The following is a 15,959-nucleotide window of genomic DNA, read 5'->3' as shown; positions in this document are numbered from 1 at the left end:
CAAATTAGGTTAATTCCGCTGCTAATTATGCTTTAAATAGTGATTTAGAGGTCGGGGTGTTACAGTTTGGTATCAGAGCCAAGGTTCTGCGACCATAAGTGCTAAACCTTACGGGTTTTGCACGTAATAGAATTCATTAGGCTTTAAGCAAAGATTTTTAAGGAATAAGTTAAAAAGGAATATTCTAAAATCATGTTAAGTTAAAATGAAATGAGTGTGAGCGTAGGAACGCACGGGATAAAAGGGATTCATTTCTCATGTTATTTATGTTTTTCTGATTGAGTATGTTATGCGAAATATCGATTATCGAGGTTACTAACGATGCCATGAACGAAGCTCACAACAACCGCAACATTGACAATGATGTCATCCACAATGATGTTTTCCATGATGATTCCTATGACGACCAATCTATACAAGACCACAAGAAGATGATGAAACGATTAGGAACGGAAAGTACGATGTCAACTGAATTAGTCAAAGATTCTCGAAAAACGAAAGTCACTAATGCAAACGAAATTGCGTCACTATTCACCCTCGAATCCACCAATCTATGATCGCTAGCCAATTCGATGGAATTTGAAGACTAGGTCAATCATATGGATTAACTACTCGAGACTCTCAAAATGTTCTAACGAATGGAATTGAATATCGTGCTAAAAAGAATACTTGTTATCGATGTCGAGGAAAAGATCATTTCGTTAAAGATTGTCCTAAACTACCTCCAACAAATACCGGAACATCAACCTCGACCAATCATGAACGAAACAACAACAATGCTAAATCGATCACGCCCGTCAACATACGTAAGAGATTACATGATAAAGGATAAAGATGACGCCAACGCTGATATTATTTTGATTTTCTCTCTCTCGCTTTAGAATCGAACTTCCCTTGATTTATTTTTATCGTCACATGTCATGTTATGAGTTTTCTACCCTAGATAGACTAGGCAAAGTTTAAGCATTTCCTTGGAAGAAGTTAAGTTAAGCACGGTACGAACTCAAAGATTTTGTGGATATGAATGGTTTTGAGGAATTTTAATGGATGTGAAATCTTTAAGGATAGTATAAACGTTAGGAGTACCAAGCGAGCATAAGGTTGTGGTTGATCACTAATTAAGTTAAGATTATTCGAATTTTAAAGTATTAAAGTTATGAACAAAAGTGATTCTCGGGTTACATTTCCGATGAATATTTTGATGTTTATAAGTACTAAAGTCTATTATCTAGAATGATTGAGTAAGGAAGCTAAGAAGTTATACAGAAAAGTTATGAACCCAACATGAGTTATGATAAGAGACCCAGTTGAGTTGACCCATGAATAAGATCTTGAGGATTTTACCAAAATAAGCTATCAAGAATTAGTCTGTCAATAAGGTTGAATGATAGATTACCAAAAGAAGCACGAGTTTATATTCTATAAGTGGAGGATCACCAATTAAATCAAGGATATTCAAGGTTTAAAGCGTTTAAGTTATGATTAAATTGATATATGAGTTACTTTCCCGCACCCTTCATAATGATTGTTTTTGTGGTTGTAGGTACCTAAGTGTGTATTCAGATATGATAAGGAAACTAACATAGAACTTTTCAAAGTTATGTAAGAATATGATTTATGGTGAAAAGATAAAATTGAAGTTACACATGATGTTCTGAGGATTATACCAAAACAAGTAATAAGGAATTAGTATGTCAGTTAGGTTGATGGTATTCTTGGTTTTGCTTTCCGCGTCTTCAATAGGGATTATTTTTGTGTATTTATCTAAAAGGGATGCTTTATAATCTCCATAAAGGAAGTTGAACTAGGAAATGTAAGGTTTTGCAAAAATGTTGTGAGGAAAAGTACGATTTATGGCGAGGACATGAAATTGAGGTTGCATATAAAGCATTGAAATAAGTTATCAAGAATTTTGTCTATCAGGTTGATGATATTAATGAATGTTATGAAATTCGAAAAGAGTTATGAATGATTGAGGAATGAAATGGAGTTGAGAATAGAAATTGACAAAATGACATGTCTGTAAAACCAGGTAATATGAACTAAGTTTTCTAGAAGCTAGATTGTTTATGATAAAGGCATGCTTGACGGCTTAGCATTCTCCGCAAAATACGAGATTTTTCGACCTAAGGATAAGTAACCAAGTTGTATGTCTAACGATATATTTCTAGTCACGTGATTGAATTCGAACCCCTGCAACGAACGCAGTTAACGAAGTCACTCAACACAGAAGAAAGATCAGAGATCGAAATCAAAACGAATCGAATAATGAAAGTCAACGACAAAGATTTCTGCAACAAAGGAGCCAATAGCAAATGAAGGTGAAATGTCTCTAATTATTCGCCCATGAACGATATGATGTATGAATGACTATGTTTTCTATGAATGATTATGTTATGGTCAGCCATGCTCGTGCGTTAGATCAAATGATTATGAATGTTATGCTTATGTTGAATATGAAATTTTCAATTTAAGAATTATGTCTCTATGATATGGATTATGTTTATGCTGACATGATTGTACTAGTAATCTAATGGTTATACGCGGATGCCGTCTTCGATGGAAGTTCTCCTGAGCTCAGAGTACGAGATTATTATTATAATAAATAACTTTTACAACTATTTGAGTCTTGCAATTGATAGATAAATATTTATTTTCATTATTTATACATATATTTTCAGAATTATAATTTTGCATTAAAAACTACTATTTTTGGTGGAAAATATTTTCAAACAGGATCTCGCAAAGTAAAATAGGAGCCTAGTCTATGCTAACAAGTTTGCCCCTTTTATGTTCTTTGCTCCTCGATCCTATTATATTAAATCAAGTGGAGATACGAAAGACGATGGCGAAATGTAATTGACCTTAATGACGATTAAGGATCAATATATAATTTTGCCACTTTTGCATTCTTTACTCTTCGATTCTAGGTCTCGAGTTGAAGCGGAGTCCTAAAAGATGATGGCGGAATGCAGGCTAGACATTGTTCGAATTGAAATAAAATTTTGAGATCGTGGTTTTAAAATAAAACATCGTGCCTTTATTCAAGCGTTTTCAATTTTCAACAATCATTTTATAAATCTAATTTTCAAGTTTCGAGGACGAAACTTTTTCTAAGGGGGTAAGAATGTAATACCCCGAATTTTTAAAACGCGATTAATTATGCTTAATTATTTTTATTTAGCTTAAGTCGTTTTAAATCCTAATTTTAAACTTTATTTTAATTTAACGAAGCTTTATCTCGTTTGGAATTTTAACATTGTTACACGATTTATTTTTCAGATTATATAATTTAATTTTATATTTACGAGCTTAACGATATTTTTTTTAAATCTTAATTATTTTCGGATTTCTAATAATTTCGAAACGTTCTTATTTTATTCGAAAACTAAATTTATTTTTCGTTAACAATATTTTTAAAAAGAATTATTTGAAAACTTGATTTTAATTAAACATTACTATTCTAATTAATTTTCTAAAATAACACCAAATTTTCAGAAATTTGCTAACTAAGGAAAATTACTAAAATTCCCCTTAAAAGCACAATCTCCTTTTGACTTCTTTTCCTTGCTCTTCACGTACAAGAATGAAGGAATTCCTTCATTCCTCCTCACCCTCAATTCAGTCTACATTCAACCCTTAAGCCCCAAGAAATTTTCCTTCCCATTCACTCTTCTTGATTCTACAAATCAGCTATAATTTCAACTAAATTCTAACCCAAAAACAAAAATAAATTTCAATTTTCATTCCTCTTGTTCTCTGTGAATTGAACCATCCATAATTACCACCAAAAACCACCGAGCCGTCTCAGTCAAACACCAACCACCACCACTGCCTACAACCACCAGCACCGACGACCACCGCAATCACCATCGTACACCCACCGTACTACTCCCTGCATCCTCTTCTTCCCCTCGCGATCCCCTGCCTCTCTCCCTCCCTCTGCCCTGCCTGCAACCACCGACTGTCTACTATCTTCCACCACCACCGTGACAACCACCAACTGTCCACCACCATAACCACAAACCACCACCGTACTTCCTCATCCCCCAAAACCAACCGAAAACCACCCTATACCTCCCCTGCTTCCTCCTCTATTCACCCTTTCAACCCCTTCTCTTGATCGCACCTCCGCCGCAAAACCACCCTCACCATCATCGTCGCGCTGCTGCGACACCCAGGCCGCCGCCCAGCTCAGCCGCCCTCCCTCCTCTCCTTTCCTCCTCCCCTTCGTGCTCCTCTGCTTCCTTCCTCAATTCGCACCTCATTCTCTGTTCTTTTGACCACCGTGCCGCCGCCCAGCCACCACCCTCACCGTCGTATTATTCGACGCAACCCAGCCCAACCGCCACCTCCCTCCTCCCTTCTTCTCGTGCCCTGTTCCTCGTGCTTTCCTCCCTCCCTGTTCGTGCTCCCTAATTCCAGAAAACCAAAAACCCAAAATTCAGAATATTAAACTTTGGTTTCTATTTTCCCCTCAAACCCAAATTAAGGTTGGGCCAATTGAATTGGGCCTTTGGTAAGTTAAGATCTGAATTGCATTTTCAGATTTTCTCTTTATGAATTTGCATGTCTTAATAAATTTGATAATTTAGTTAGTTTTTAATGAAATTGTTTATTATTTTCAAAAAGGAAATTATATATAATTATAAATTTTAATAAAATAAATTAATAGCTTTATGTAACAAAAATCGAATTAATATAATGTTTTCATGCAAACTGATTTATGAAATATATAAATATATATATTTCGATTAAAATTTCAATTATTTATATTTTCGTTAAATTATGGAATTATATTATTATTAAAAATTCTTTATTTATAAACCATTTACTTATAAATTTATTATTTATAAAATATTAATTTTAGATTATTTATCGTTTAATACTAATTCAATAAATTTAATATTCTAAAAGAAATCGGACTTGGAGCTCAGGAAGAACGATCCATCAGACGGGAAGTATAAAACTACGGTTGAGGTAACGACTATTGCTAGTACCCGCAATCCCCTTATAAATATGATTTATAAAATTATGACGTTATGATTGAATTGATGAATTAAATGTTTTGATGCGTTTTATGGATTGTGGGATGAAATATGATTTGATTGAATGGTTTCCTATAATATGATTTGATTGAGTTTTCTCATAAAATGATGTTTATGCAATGCTATGAAAGAATAGATATTTTATTGATCCCAGGATCAAAATGATGTTTTATGAGTTAAATGAGTTATGTTATTTCAACTGAAATACAAGCCAAGGCTTGGTAAAAATTACATACAACATGATAAATGAAAGTGAAAGACCTGGTTTTTCTGGCGGTATATAAACTACCATCTTCCTATCTATCGGGCATGCATGCACCACGGACACCTGTCCACCCATGGATTACGAGCCCAGGCTCCCATGGTTATGAGCCCAGGCTCAGGGCCCAGGCCCAATGTTACAGTTCGATGATGAGCCCAGGCTCTTATGGGCCCAGGCCCAGTGGAGAATTCCTTCACGGTTCGTACTTGCCGACAACTAGCATGTTAATTAAAAGATTATGAATGAGGTTTTTCATTAAAAGTTTATGAATGAACTAAATATGATGTTTTATTAAATATTTTACTTATTCTGTTCTCCCTGTGTTATTAAATAAAATGAATTGAAATGAATTTACGTTGCTAGGGTAGTCGTTACTGAGTCTTCGGCTCACCGTTTTGTTTTCTGTTTTAGGTATTGCGGGGAACGATGGACACGAGTAGTGGCGAGGAATTTCACTTTATTATTATTCACCTAGTTTATGTTTAATGTTTTAATAGTTTAAATAAAGACTTTTAGTAAGTTATGTACTTGTATTTTGGGAATATAAATGATTATTATATTAAATTGGAGGTTTTTATGGCTTATGTATGATGTTGCCTTGTAATTTCCAAGAGGGAATTACGGCAGGTAATGTCCCGACCAAATTAGGTTAATTCCGCTGCTAATTATGCTTTAAATAGTGATTTAGAGGCCGGGGTGTTACACTTTGACAGAATATTATGGTCATTTATGCTACAATATAAAAGGAATATTACAAACGTAAAAATTCAAATAGGACACCCAAAGTGAAATACGTAAGGAATAAAAATGTGTAGAGGGAGTGATTATCATAGTCATTTAAGAGAATTTTTGTAATTTTATATTAACTCTGACATAGAGTAGTAAAAGAATATTAAAATAAAATCAACAATTGGGTGAAGATGGTTTAAGTTAGGGTGACTTTATCTCTCAGACTCACCCGCAATCTTTAGACTCTACCACATCAGCTTTCTACTAAATTTTTCATTATTCAGACTCACCCAAGACTCTGCTCACTATTTTTACACATTATGTGGTCTAATTTGATTTGGTTAGAGAAAAGGTGGAGTCTTAAGTGAGTCTTGAGCGAGTCTTGAATTTCCAAACTCACTTCAAGACTTGTTGTAGTCTTTTACCACATTATCCTAAGATTTAGACTCGAGACTCACCTCAAGATTTGGGATAAACTCACCCTTAAATCTCAAGTTCAACACTTTATACTTATTAAAAGTCTATTTTGTTTGACTTTTTTTTTTGAATGTAAAATCAATTTGTTAATGAAAACTCATACGACATCTACAATAGAAATTGATTTTAACAAATACATAACAAATTGAGTCAAAAAGAGGCATTCCTTCATCAAAACTACCATCGTTGTGAAGATCTTAAACTCTGGGATTTCTCTCGCACATATAGCTGTAATATATAGCTTTTTCGGGGAGACGATCTAACAATTTGTTGTAGCCGCGAAGACGATTTCCATCCGATTCATCGAAATCAATTTGAAATTTTGTTAACTGTTTCGATCTCGTATTATTCTTTATTAACTAATTGAATTCACGAAGATACTCCACCAATACTATACTAAACCCAAAATAATCAACTAAGCCCACCAAAGGAGAACTTACTACACTCAAACGATGTAGCTAGTTTTATTGTATATGAAGACAAAAACATGAATATTTAAACCAAAAGGGACGAAAATAGCCAAATTTCCGAAGAAATTTGGCTATTTCCGGCCTAAAAACCTTTGAGATTTATAAACACTAAAGAGAACAGCTAGGGTTTACTCGTTTTGTTTGTTTGACTTATTTCAAACAAAATAAGTTTAAAAAACTTTAGATAAGATAAGATAAGATAAGTTCAAAATAATTAAAACTAGATTTTAGCCCGTGTGATGCATGAATTCTATTAAACTTTTAAGTTAAAATAAAACTCCTATTACAACTGCTATATTTTATAATACATATTATATTACTACGTAAATTAGTGTTTGATTTTGAATTGAATTTCATTTTAGATTTATTTTTACATTATTAAAGTGTTTGATTTTAGATGGAGTTGTATATATTAGTACTCCCTCCGTCCCTTAATACTCGCACCGGTTTGACCGGTGCAGAGTTTAATACCCTTGAATTGACTTATTAATTTAATGAGTGTTAGTTGATAGTGGGGTATTTTTTTAATATAGTTAGTGGAAATGTGTAAGGGGTAGGGAATGGTGAGTGGGGGGTGTGAATTTTTAAATGATTTTTTGTAGGGAGTAGGGGTGTAGGTGGGTTAGTAGGTAAGTGTGAGAAATAACATAATATTGGTAAAAGTTTTCATTTATAGAAGCGGTGCAAGTATTAAGGGATGGCCCGAAAAGGAAAGCGGTGCTAGTACTAAGGAACAGAGGGAGTAATTAGTTAATTGAAATATCTACGTGACACCTATTAATTATTTACGTTGCACTCGACCTTTTAATTTAAAAATAATTTAGAAATCTTATTTTTCATTGGCCGAAACCATTAGATTTCCTACGTGACGCTCTAATATTGGATTAGTGTTTGATTTTGGATTGAATTTTATTTTAGATTAGTGTTTGATTTTGGATTGAATTTTATTTTAGAATTTTTTTTTTTAATAATTAGAGTATTTGATTTTGGATGGAATTGTATATATTATTAAATAATTAATTAAAATATCTACGTGACACCTAAGTATTTATCTACGTGACACTCAGCTTTTTTAATTCAAAAATAAATTAAAAATCTTATTTTTCATTTGCCAAAACCAAATTTTTTTTACTTAACGCTCTAATAATTCAACAAATATGTTTATTTATATATATACTAGTATTTTATGCACGCGATGCGTGCATGAATTTTAGAAACTTTATTGTGCCTATTATTTCATGCATGCGATGCTTGCGAAATTTTACAAATTTTAGACACTAATAATCATTTGCAAAGTCCATATTTTGCGACATTGAGGTCATACAATACTCGTAGCCTTACATGACGAATTTAAAGATATTAAAAAAAATTAACATTATTTTGATACAACTAACATATCCTATTGAAAAATCAAAATTGAAGTACATACAAAATAGTAAATATCATTTTCTTTTTTTGCTCGCAATATATTTGTTTAACCACATGCACTCCTCCGCCCAATCGACATGCAACACATATCCAACCGTATACGAATGTTCAGGATTAAAATCTCCAATTGGTGGATGTAGCACCCATGAAAAAGCTCTGTTTCCGAAACATGCAAATACTTTTTCCATCACTCGATTACGTCCATTAGGCTGCATGAACGTTAAAAAATATATTCAAATGTAAAATCAACATGAGTTAATTTTTTTAAAACAATTATGTTGTTAGAGTATTAGATTGAAACCTGTTGAAGTACTGATTTTATTTCAGTAGCTAAACAACCTAAAAGGTGTTGTGCAAGATCGTGTAATATTGTGACTTTCAAATTACCACTTTTATCAAATATGGTAAGTCGAAGAAGCAACCTATAAAACGAAATTAAATCAATTTATTAATATAGATATTTACCAATATATAATGTGTGTTTAAGTATAAAAAATATTTAGATATTTACCAATATATAATGTGTGTTTAAGTATATGAGTCATTGCCTTGCTTTGTATCATTGGAGAATTCCTTAGGGAATCCTTTCTTACAACTTCCTTGTTTCATACACGGGGATTTGTGGTTGAGAACACCACATGGGCCATGAATCATGTGTTTAAGAACTGCCTTATACAATTTTGGTTCTTGTTGTTCATCAGGAATCACTGCTCTCACAATCTTATCAAAGTCATCCGGAGTGGTTAGCTTGTCATTTTGATCAAGAATTAATAACATATGAACATGTGGAAGACCCCTCTTTTGGAATTCAATCACATATACATAAGCAACAACCGTTCCGAGGACGCCCCTTTCGAGAACATCCTTTTTCAACTCTTCAAGTTTAGCATGAAAAACTCGTGTCAGCAGATCTGGATGATCGTTTGGAACTTGTCCGGCCAACAATTCTGATTGTATCTCTGGCCAAGATGGATTGCATGTCATTGTAAGAAATATATCGGGCTTGCCGAACTTATGAACCAATGCCATGGCATCTTGATACCTCTAGTGCATATCTCTTCGACTTCCAACGAATGAAGATGGTAGTATGGTCTGTCGTCCAACATTTTCTGCAAATAGACATTATATGAATTATGTGAAACAATGTATGAATTATTGAGTGTAATATAATTGATTAACTTAAATCAATATGGACCTGTGTTATGCTCTCCAGCATGTAAAGAATCCTCTAAACCCTTGTATAAATCAGCACGTATCTTATCTTGGTTGAGTGCAATCCACCTCAAGTTATTGGCTTGCATTTTGACACAGTTATCGACAACAAATTGTTGCAGTAGACGACCGCCTCTTAAGATTAGAGAATCAAGATGTTGTCGCATCTATAACACAAAATACTTGTTTTGGTCATAAAGGTCTAAGTATATGATTTTTAGGATAAGGCTTAAAAAAGAGTTATTAGAAATATGCACCTAAAACATGTATGCATAGAATTCCCGGCATGTCAACTTCTTACCAGTGGAACTTCGACTGTTTAAATCCCAGCCGTAAGAACCATAAGGGAACAATAGAGGATACTGCAGTGGGTCATAATAACCGGCAGTACGTGTCTTTGATATAACTTAGTTGCCCAGTTACTGACTCTACCATGATGTCCCTATCCTTCAAGTTGGAAATGTCATCACCTCCAACGACAACTGCTGCTACTTGTGAAGCTGTTGGCATCGAGTATTGATGTTTATTTGTAGGTTGCTCTTTGATGAAAAATTTGCAATCACTTAAGTCACTACGCTGAGCAAGATGACGGAGATTGTGGACAAAAGGATTGTGAGCATTCAAAATATTCTTGATTCTGTCGATGACATCGAGGCGTAATGATGAATTCTCTGCTGCACGATTTTCATTTTCATGCTCAGTATCATAAATGTAGAGTTGAAGAAATCGAGGACGATCTCCTTCGTTCAAAGGTTAAAAACCTCCAATACGATGGTAAATTGAACCTTGTGCACGGAATGTGTAAACGCCTTGACGTGCATTTGCTTGTTCGTCATCTAAATGAACTCCCATTGAAGTGAATGAAAAGACATGGTTGTACTTACGAATGTTTTGCCTAAAATGAGCCCCATATTCCGATTGATCAGAATATAAATCAAGCATATCAGAGGATAATGGAAAATCAGGGAAGTTGACCTTCCCACTTAAGCAACATAGTTCAGGAGATTCACAATGGAAAAGTCGTGCTTGGCAATGCGGACATGTTTTCATGGGTGGCAAACTGAATATAGGAACCCCTTGACTCTCTTGGTAATTTCTTGCACAATTTCTATAACCAGTTCTCCCTACTTTCCAGACCCTTATATCATCAGAAATGGGGTTTGATATGTTATTGGTGTCGATTGCACGACTTTCACCGACATTGAATAATATGCCAGGCATGCGTATTTCATTTTCCGCCTCAACAAAACGCGGCAATTCCCCATCGTCTGAAGTAGGGTATGGTATACGTGCATTGGTTGTACTGCTCTCGCCAACACAAAAGAATCTATTGGGCATGCCGCTTGAGTTTGATGTTGGGTCTGGGATGGTCACAGTGGGTGCACTACTTTCACCGACACTAAAAAACCGATTTTCTAGATTTGCCCGAGTATCGAGTAAACGAAGTTCATCAATAGGTTGCACTGCATTATCAAATCATGTTTTTGATTGGTTAGGTAAGTTGTCATGTTTACATACTTAAAATGAATTGATTATGTTCAGATTTCTTACGTTCACGCCTTTCACATCCAGTCGTGACATTATGGGCACGATTTGTGATGTCTGCCATAGCCCTTCTAACTCCCAAAGTGTTGGGAGTATTGGTAACAATCACAGGCCCTTCCGAACATGGAGTTTGAGGTTGGCTTGCAGGAGTAGCTATAACATCTGATTGGTTTTCACATGCATAGCTGAGTCGTCTTTTTGCATTTTGACGATCTCTTTGTTCTGGAGTGAGTGATTTTCTCTGTTGTCTTTTTTTATCCCTCCATATCGACCTTTGATCTTGCATACATTGATCTCCGTTCTCGTCCATTATGAAACTCTAAAACTACACATTAATTTGGTTACTATAAGTTGTTTGTATTGTAATTTTGTTGCAATATATAAACGGATAAATGAAAATATTTATTTTGATGCATTTTTTTCCTTTTTTGCTAAAACGAACGTATAATTTTAAAATAAATTAAATATTTTATGTTGTTTCCTTTCGCTTTTCTGTTTTACTTAAACGAAAGTTTATATTTAAATTAAATTCAATATTGTATTTGAATGTTTTTTTATATGCTTTTTTACTAAAAGGAAAGTCAAACATAACTTGTGTTTTTTTTTTAATTTTCGTATTAGTATTCGAACTTTAGATGATACTCCGTATTTGGTTCCGTTTATTTTATAAACCACCATAATAGAGATACAAATTTTCGTTTTAGTACAGTTTAAAACAGAGGCCCATTTTATTCTCAAAGCCCAATCCTTTCCATACTTAACAACAGAAACCCTATCTGATGTTGTTGTTGTTATCCGCCGTTCCTCTCCCAAGTCAAACCTATTTTCATTTGTTTCCTCCCTTCTCTCTCATCGTTTATCAGATCTCCATCCTTTCTCTCCTTCATTGTATTTTGGTTGTTTTATTCAGAACCCATATACATAGATGATTTAGAAGAAGAGCTGAACGTAGGCTTGGATTCTTTCAATACAACTGCGGATGACGGCAGCGTCGAGGAGGTTATTGCTTCATTTAGTTTCTCACCTTCTCCAAGTTACATGCTGAATTTCCATGTTGAATTGAATTTAAATTCTTAAGATTTTGTATCAGAAATAATGGGTTTATTCTAATTTAGACTTTTATTTCTGATTTGTTGTGTATAGGTGGCAGTGCAATTGATGGTTATGTATGAAGAGTGTTTGGAAGGAAACTATCAATCAATTCAGAAGTTGAAGCAAATGAAATCACCGCCTATTCCTCTCCCAACTCAGATTAAGGCTTTTATGTAAGATGTTGGGCCAAAAATCGCTAATTTAACTAATTCAACTCAGATTAAGGGTATTTTGTAAAATAGGCGCAAGTTTTTTCTGATTGGAATGGGTATTTAGGATTTAATTTAGCGATTAATTGTTGAGTAACTAACTGTTTTTTTTTTTTTTTGGTTTGCATGTCGTATCAATGTGGAGGGTAAGGTCGCTGGCTGGGCGAGGCGATGGCGAGGCGCTGGGCGAGGCGATGGCGAGGCGTTGGGCGATTGCGAGGCGCTGGACGATGTTGGGTAATGACCCTACCTAGCTTATGTTTTACATGCTCTGTTAAATTGCGTGCCTAATTTAAGTTTGTTTTAATTTGGTGAGATTTTTTGTTACTATTCTTGGTTTGTCAATTATTTGTATGTTTCTTGAATTTAACGTTAATTTAACCATTATTGGGGTTCATCAAATTTTTTTTATCTGTTAATTTGAGAATTTGTTCGGTTTTGAGAATTTAACCATTATTGGGATTTCGTCTGTTAAAGTTGATAATTTGAGAATTTAACCATTATTGGGGTTTTGTCTAATTTGTTGTTACTATTATCGATGTCTAATTGTTTGTATCTGTTAAATTTGAGAATTTTACTTTATCACGATCTTCTCGTGATTTGTAGTGGAGGAATATTTGAGATTTCCGGCTTGATTTGCAATTGTAATTGAGTACTCAGTATATTTGCAATTGTAATTGAGTACTCAGTATATTTGTAATTGACAATAAACTTACAAATTGGTAGATTTGAACTGAATTTCGTTTTAGAAATATTTGATGAATTGTGAATTTTATTGATGTTTTATTTGTTCATTTGATTTTGCTTTTTTCTGAGACTATTGGGTGTTGTCTATTCCGTATGGGACACTAAAACTGCAATTACTAAATTGAAATTGTTTGACAATTATGATCAAATTGGTAGATTTGAACTGAATTTCATTTTAGCGATATTTGATGAATTGTGAATTTTCGGAACATTGATTGTGGAATAGTGATCTGTTTTTTGATGTTTTAATTTGGTGAGGTTAAGTGTTGGGGTTATATTCTGAGTTGTGGAATTGTGATTTGTGATTTGTGAATTGTGATTTGTGAATTGTGGAACAGTGATCGAATACTTGAGTGCATAGGATATGTATACCTTAAGTAATTTTTTCCCCTAAGACTATTTATAAGTTATAGCTAGATGTAATAATCAATTTCTAATTTTATAGAACACATGTTTAACCGATTTACATGATAATTAAGAAGGGTATTTTAAAATCAACTAACAACTTATTCAAAAAAAAGCATGAAAAGTAATCTGTAATAATTAATTAAAATCAATAAAAAGTATGCATATTAATATTTTGTTAAGAGTTTGGTGGGCCTACCTTATGCCGTTGTTTATAGTATGCCTTGATGAACTTAACACCCAACTTGGAATTTAACTTAAAACCGAAATTATAACCTGCAAAACAATAATTTATTTCAGATTTTTAATTTACATAATTGAATTAAAAAATGCAAACCCATCTGGCAAGAGTACTATAAATTTAACAAAAGAAATGCAAAAAATCTGAGATTTGACTTGGGAAAGCAAAGATCTGAAAGATGAGGAGTTTAGTTTTCCTTCCAGATTTCAAACATTAAGAATTTACCGTATCTTTGGTTGTTGTACCTCGTTATGAACTTCAAACCCCAATTAAATTCTGCATCAAAACAAATGTAAGTCAATTATATTTAAAATCATAATTCTAATAACAGAAATTTATTTTATCACATACCTTCGCATAACCTGCAAAACAATAATTTATTTCAGATTTTTTGATTTACATAATTGAATTAAAAAATGCAAACCCATCTGGCAAGAGTACTATAAATTTAACAAAAGAAATGCAAAAAATCTGAGATTTGACTTGGGAAAGCAAAGATCTGAAAGATGAGGAGTTTAGTTTTCCTTCCAGATTTTAAACATTAAGAATTTACCGTATGTCTTTGGTTGTTGTACCTCGTTATGAACTTCAAACCCCAATTAAATTCTAATGTGATTGCAATTTAAAATTTAAAAAATTAAGATATTATTTAACCAAATGCATAAATTGAAATATAAAATCATTAAAAAGCAAGAATATTACCTACCTTATACGTTGAAATCTGCAAAATAAATTAATGCAACAATATTAGAAAAGAACATTGGTTTTATGCATAAAATCACAAATTTAATTACGATTTTATTTTTTATATAGCCTTGTATACATAAAAATTATATTGTTATGCGTACAATATTACACTGTATTTGTATGCATACACAGATTTGTGATTTTATTTTTTAAAAGTGTTTAATTTCTGTTTCTGTTTGTATTTGTTTTGCAAGGATTCATACGAAAAAGTGTACTTACGTGTGGGCGACTTCAAGAAGGCAGAACAGTTCTGGAATTTTTTCGCATCTTCTGGTTTACAATGGAGTTTTTTTTGGATGTTTTTGGTTTCTGCAATTAATTTAAAAAAATTTAAATTGTTTAGCTGTATTGTTCTTGTTTTGTCTTGTAATAATTTTCGTTTCATTTAGAAACTGTAATAATTGTCTTGTTTTCGGTTTTCGTTTCATTTAGAAACTGTAATAATTGTAATATTTTATTTTCCCTTTTTTCATTTCTTTCCTGATTTAATCCATCAATCAACACTAACTTTGGTAACTGAGTTAAAGGGGATTTTATTCTGTGGTAATGGGCCCATATTCTTCATTTTGGGCGTTAAATTCTTTCAGTCAATAGAGGTGTGTAGGGCAAACAAACTGTAGAACTCTGGGGGGGTATTTTTGACTTTTAATTGGGGGACACGAAAAGTGACATTACCAAAATGTCCCTCAGCTGTTCCTTTATAAAATAGATATATATATAATACTAGATTAAATCCCGTGCACACACGAATTTTGATAATTTTTTTCACAAAATATTTAACTGAATATCTCACAAACTACTTCATAGTTATAACATTTTTAACATACTCGTTTAAATTTATTCATATAATATGCATATTTAAATGCTAATATGATAATTTCACCAAAATATTGAGTGATATATTTTTCATTATTAATATAGCAAATTGACTAAAATATCAACAATTTAGAATAATTATTATTACGTCGTATATATTATTGGCATAATTTATAAACTAAATTTTATTTCTATACATAAATAGTTTTTTTTAAATAAGGTAGAATAAATATAAAATTAAACAGATACACTTTTTTTGGGAAAGTGATTTTGGCGGGAAAAAATCGCACCAGGAATTGACACGTGTCATTCCTGGTGTCTCTTTTAGTATATAGTAATAGATACGGAGTATATAAATATATTAGATATTATTCAATTATTTTACACACAAATTTGTTTATTTTAAACAAAATCACTTTTTTTTTAAGATTAAATAAGTTCAGATAAGTTTAAATAAGTTCAAAAGAGATAAAATATATTTAGATAAGATAATATAAGTTCACAAGTTTTGACCTTTCGTGATTGGTTAGA

The 15,959-nt window shown here is 32.8% G+C and overlaps 1 protein-coding gene across 1 annotated transcript; it reads right to left on the bottom strand.

Annotated features, from left to right (window-relative positions):
- Nucleotides 1-8,942: 8,942 nt before the first annotated feature.
- LOC130461698 (uncharacterized) lies at nt 8,943-9,398 on the bottom strand. Its single transcript, XM_056829869.1, has one exon. The coding sequence runs from the start codon at nt 9,396-9,398 to the stop codon at nt 8,943-8,945; it is 456 nt and encodes a 151-aa protein (XP_056685847.1).
- Nucleotides 9,399-15,959: the final 6,561 nt, after the last annotated feature.

This window comes from Spinacia oleracea, chromosome 5, assembly GCF_020520425.1.
Source record: "Spinacia oleracea cultivar Varoflay chromosome 5, BTI_SOV_V1, whole genome shotgun sequence".
Classification (NCBI taxonomy): Eukaryota; Viridiplantae; Streptophyta; class Magnoliopsida; order Caryophyllales; family Amaranthaceae; genus Spinacia; species Spinacia oleracea.
Note: the sequence above shows the minus strand (reverse complement) of the source record. Positions and strands in the feature narration are given on the sequence as shown.